Here is a 5,370-nt window from a genome sequence, read left to right on the forward strand (position 1 = left end):
TTTTCCAGTGTCGGATTGCACGGAGAAAAAAAATTCAATCCGTACCTGATCAACGTGTCAAGGTGAAAAAAATATTTTTTTACGAGTTTTACAAACACAATAGAAAAAAAAAATCGACAAATAGATAGACCTTGGAGTGGCGGAAATGACAAGAAATAAAAATAATAAAAAAAACTCAAATTCGATTTCGAGTCCACCCAACCTCGAAAATATAATTTGGAAAATAATAAAAAAAAAAAAAAAAAAAAAATTTCATTTCGAAATCATTAAATTATTATCCCCTCATTATTATTATTATTATCATTTATTTATTTATTTACTTGCTCGATATTGTTTTTAAAAAAATTTTTTTTTTAAAAACCGACTCTCGCGTTTGCATCCGATCAAAATTCTCCATCATCTACAACATCCCCAACATCTCCATCATCATCATCATTATTATTTCTACAAGTAGAATATATTACGAGTTAAGAATTACGCGCGTTTTTCGATTCGCGAAACCGGAGAAACAAAAAAAAAAAATCATTTAAATGTTTTGACATTTAATTTCGAAAAATAATTTTTAAATTGCCTCGAACTTTTCGTTTAAAAAATTATTATTATTATTATTACGATTGTTGTTGTTGTTGTTGTTGTAATACTCTCGGTAACCAAATGTCAATTTAAATTTTTTTCTTTTAAATTAAAAAACAAGAGAGTGAGAGAGAGGGGAGAGAGAGAGAGAGAAAGAGAGAGAAATTACAAAACGTGGCTTTTAAACCATCGAATTATATTATGATGTGTACATAATATACGCTCTAAAGTAAAAAGGTTTTAAATTGAATAATCCGATATAACTCGATTATACGGTTCGACTCTCGCACGCGTACACGCACGCACGTACACACGCAAGAAAGTGTTTGTGTAAATCGAATATAAAACGAGAATCGTAATAATAATAATAATAAATGATAATAAAATGACAACAAATGAATTTCATACTAAACACTGAAATTAAATCAAAATCTTTTACTCTTTCTCTCTCTTTCTCTTCTCTCTCTTTTCCCCTTTTTCCTCCCCCATCTCCGTCTTCCATACCTTTTCCCATTGCAAAAAAAAAAGTAAACGCACGCACGCACGTACGCACTTTTTAACCGTACGTATATTAAACCGCAAAAACGTTGTCGATGAAATATATATATATATATATATATATATATATATATATATATATATATATATATATATAATAATCGAAACGTTTAAAATGAATCCCGATACAAACAAACAAAGAAACAAACAAAGGAAAATATATATGAAAAAGGAATTGCGTACTGGAGGAAAAAGGGAGAGAGAGAGAGAGAGGGGAAGGGGGGAAGAAAAAGGAAAATTTATTATTACTATTAAAAAAAAGATTCATTTAAACATTACGTATATCTCTTTTCAACGAAAAAAAATAAAACCTAATTACGATTTTTTCTTTAAAAAAAAAAAAAAAAAAAAAAAAAAAAACGTACCAATTATAATTTAAATAAATAAATAATAAACGTGGCAGTAGAAAAAGTAAATCTCGTACCTATTCGAAAACGGAAACTTTTATCATAAATCACGAGGGAGAGGGGGGCGGAAAATTTTTTTTTTTTAAATAAAATAAAAGTCGTCGTGACGTTTTTTTTTTTTTTTTTTTTAAAAAATTTTCAATTAAATTTTAACTAATATTTATTATCATTATTATTATCATCATCATCATCATTAATATTTATAAGAATAAATAATCGTTTAAATATAATTATATTATTATTATTATTATTATTATTATTATTAATTAGATCAAAAAAAAAAAAAAGTTTCGTCGTGCGTGGTCGGTTGGTCAGTCGGTCGGCCGTTCGTTTTCCAGCGGGTATTAATATTAACTTTTAAAATATGAGTATAAAAAGGGTTTGTTTGTTTGTTTGTTTGTTTGTTTGTCTTTTCCAAAAAGGAAAAAGGAAAAAAGGAAAAGATCGTTCTCTATTAGGAATAACCATGCTCTATAATTTTGTGAAACTGCTACCATTCCTTTCGTTTAACTCACATTACACATTTCCGGTTGGAAGTTAAATTTATCTTTCTGACAATTTTTTTTTCCTTTTTTCCTTTTCTTTTTTTTTCCCTTTTATATAATGACAACAAACGGCTTTTGGACCCCTGGAGAAAATGCCTGGAGAATGATGTCGGTAAAAAGGGTTGAGAACGAAAAATTTACCAAGAGTTTTCTATACTGCTACCACGACTACTACCATACTAACCCCTTGAGGTTTCTTTCTCTTTTGCAGCTGCCTCAACAAATACTCTGATATATTTATTACTCTCACTCTCTCTCCCTCTCCTTTAGGAAAAAGGCAAAGAAAAAAAAGCAGAAAAAAAAGACAAAAAAAAAAAAAGAAAAAAAAAACTTTTCAGTGGAAGGGAATTATTTTTTTAATTCTTTCGAATCTAAAAAGAAAAAAAAGGGGGGGAGCGGGAAGTGGGGGGCAACGTAAGAAAAATCATTCGTAAATTCCGGTAAAAAAAAAAAAAGTCGATGCGAAGCTAATAAATTCTCGTAAGAAAAAAAAAAAAAAGTAAAACAAATAAAAGCAAAAAGATTGTAGACGTGTAAGTAAAGTCGACGATATATATATAGCAACAGCAGCAGCAACAGCAGCGGCGGCGACGGCAGCAGCGGCAAAGACAGCAAATAGTAGCAATAGCAAAAAAAAAACTCAATTTTACCAAAAAAAAAAAAAAAAAAGTATCAACTAATTAATTATTTATTTCTACGGGGGGAGAAAAGAGCAAAAGCAAAAATCGAATCGAATCGAACGAGTCGTTACGATTATAATAATAATAATAATAATAATAATAATAATAATAATAATAATAATAATAACAATAGCACCGGAAGAAAAAATAAATTAAAATAAAATAAAAATGTTCACGTACCTTTATGCTGTCGTAACAAGCCATAACTTTTCCATTTTGAACCTCCAGGTTCGCGGGCGGATGAGCAAATTTGCACTCCGTATCCGATCTTGTGCATTTGTTCCTTTGGAACTCTCTGCATACTTCCAATTGCAACCATCTAGGGTCTTTTCCATTAATAAGATTGTTCATATTGACCATCGCCATGGCTGGCTCTTCAATGGGAGGAGGTAGGGGAGGAGGCGTGGCTCCCACAGGAAATAATATAACCGGGGTTTGTGAGACGGCGCTCACTTCGGCACTCACTACGTTGGCCGTCGTTGCTGACTAGTTAATGTTCTTTGACAGACGAAAAAAATTCCTTTTTTTTTTCCCCTCTCTCTCTCTCTCCCCTTTTTGGACTTATTTATCGTCGGTAAAGGGGGGCCGAATGGGGAGGAAACGCGATAAATACTAATAACAAAACAACGAAATCAATTCGTAACAAAAAAAAAAAATTTATATGTATATACTATAATGTAATTGCATGTATGTACGTATTAGTTCGTTCGTTTTGTTTCGTTTGTTTGTTTGGTTGTTTGTTTCCGTACGTTTTACGACAATTAAATAAGGGTTAAAGTTTTTCTCGTATATAAACTGTGCATATGTATATATAAAAAAAATAAATAAAATAAAATAAATTCGATTCGCGTATAAAAAAAAAACAAAAAAAAATAAAATTCGATCGATAACAATAACGATAATAATAATAATAATAAAATCAAATTATTATTATAAATTTGAACGAAAGGTTGAATTTCTTTCTTTGAATTGTTTTGTAAATTTTTAAAATTGTCTCCGGGAAATTTTCGTTGTCATTAATTTTCTTACTGTCGACGACATATACATATAAATAAAAATTCGATTGTTTTTCCTTTTTTTTTTTTTGCTTTCGGATAAAATCACAATTTAAAATCGATAATAATGATAATAATAAGTTTTCCTTTTTCTTCTTCTTCTTCTTATCACCGCGATAAAGTTCACTTTTTTTTTTTTTTACTTTATTATAACTCAGAGTTTTTTTTTTTCATTAGCAAAACTATATATAGAAAATTCGAATTGGAAAAAAAAAAAATTATTATTATTATTATTATTATTACTACTACTACTCTTACCACTTTTTACCACACGTATGATTTTACATATTTATACGTTTAATAAAAAAAAAAAAAATGAAGCAAAAAACGGCAAGGAAAGGAAAAAAAAACCTACACGAAGGAAAATTACCATTAAAAAAAAAAAAAAGAAAGAAAAACAAGAAGTAAATAATAATAATTACTAAAGTAGAAATAAAACGACAGTAATAATAATAATAATAGATAGATAGATAATACGGATTCGATACGGAAGAAAACAAAAGCCAATTTATAAAAATAATAGTAATAATAATAATAATAAAAGGTTTTTTTTTTTTTTTAAGGGGAGCAATAGGAAGCGGAAAGCAGTGCCGTGTTTTTAAGCGTTTTCTTTTTTTTTTTTTTTGTAAATGTATAGCACTAAGCACACCTCTGGTCCACGCAGAGAAGTAGCGAAGCTAGCGCATTGTTGGCTGGTCGTCGTAAGCAAGCTGCTGCTGCTGATCCAATGTTGCCGTTGCGTGTATTTTTTCTGTAAGAAAAGAACTTTCCATCACTAATCAATCCAACAAAATACGAAGAACAAATTAACATTAGTAATGAGGAAAAACAAAACAAACAAACAAACAAACAAACAACAAAATACTTATAGACGCGTTGGGGGTGTAAATTGTAAATGTTATTTTAACCGGAGACAATTAACAAACGACAACTTGGTTGTTTGTTGTTATTTTTGTTACACTGATTTCGACTTCTAATTTAAATAGCAATTGTAGAAAGAAAAAAAAAACTCTCGCCGAGTGAGTACGTGGATTAACATTAATAATAATGATAAGCGTGTTATTATATAACAACAAACACAAACAAAACAAACAAAAAAAAAAAAGATTTAAAGAGGAGAAGAAGAAGAAGGAAACGAATCGAGAGTAGTCGATTGAATTTTCATTCCATTAAAAATTCAACCGTCTGGAATATATAAAATTTTTTTAAAAAGTTAATAAATAAATATTTTTCCGACAGCAACAACAACAACAACAACAACAAACACAACAACAATACATAAGGCAACGAATGATAAACTAATTCTGTAGGCAGGGGGGAGTTGGAAAGGGAAAATCTCTCTCTCGTTCGAAAGGAAAAAAAAAAAAAAATGTATACGACGACCTAAAGAGGATTTAATTTTTCACTTTCGTTTGTCGTGTTTGTCGGTGTTTGTTGCGTTTGTTTTATTCCCTTTACTCGGCAAATTTTAATAAATGAAACGAAACATTTACAAAAAAATTAAAACTTTTAAGAAAACAAAAAAAAACAAAAAAAAATTCTTATCGTTCTT

At 29.3% G+C, this 5,370-nt stretch overlaps 1 protein-coding gene across 1 annotated transcript; it reads right to left on the minus strand.

The window, feature by feature from the left end:
* Window positions 1–2,234: 2,234 nt before the first annotated feature.
* Window positions 2,235–3,450, minus strand: Phum_PHUM586930 (uncharacterized protein; the record flags this gene model as incomplete). The annotated part of the gene is made up of 3 exons (XM_002432438.1): window positions 2,235–2,294; window positions 2,944–3,245; window positions 3,435–3,450. 3 exons carry the CDS (start codon window positions 3,448–3,450, stop codon window positions 2,235–2,237), a joined length of 378 nt encoding a protein of 125 aa, XP_002432483.1.
* Window positions 3,451–5,370: the final 1,920 nt, after the last annotated feature.

This window comes from Pediculus humanus, genomic scaffold, assembly GCF_000006295.1.
Source record: "Pediculus humanus corporis 1103172108310 genomic scaffold, whole genome shotgun sequence".
Classification (NCBI taxonomy): Eukaryota; Metazoa; Arthropoda; class Insecta; order Psocodea; family Pediculidae; genus Pediculus; species Pediculus humanus.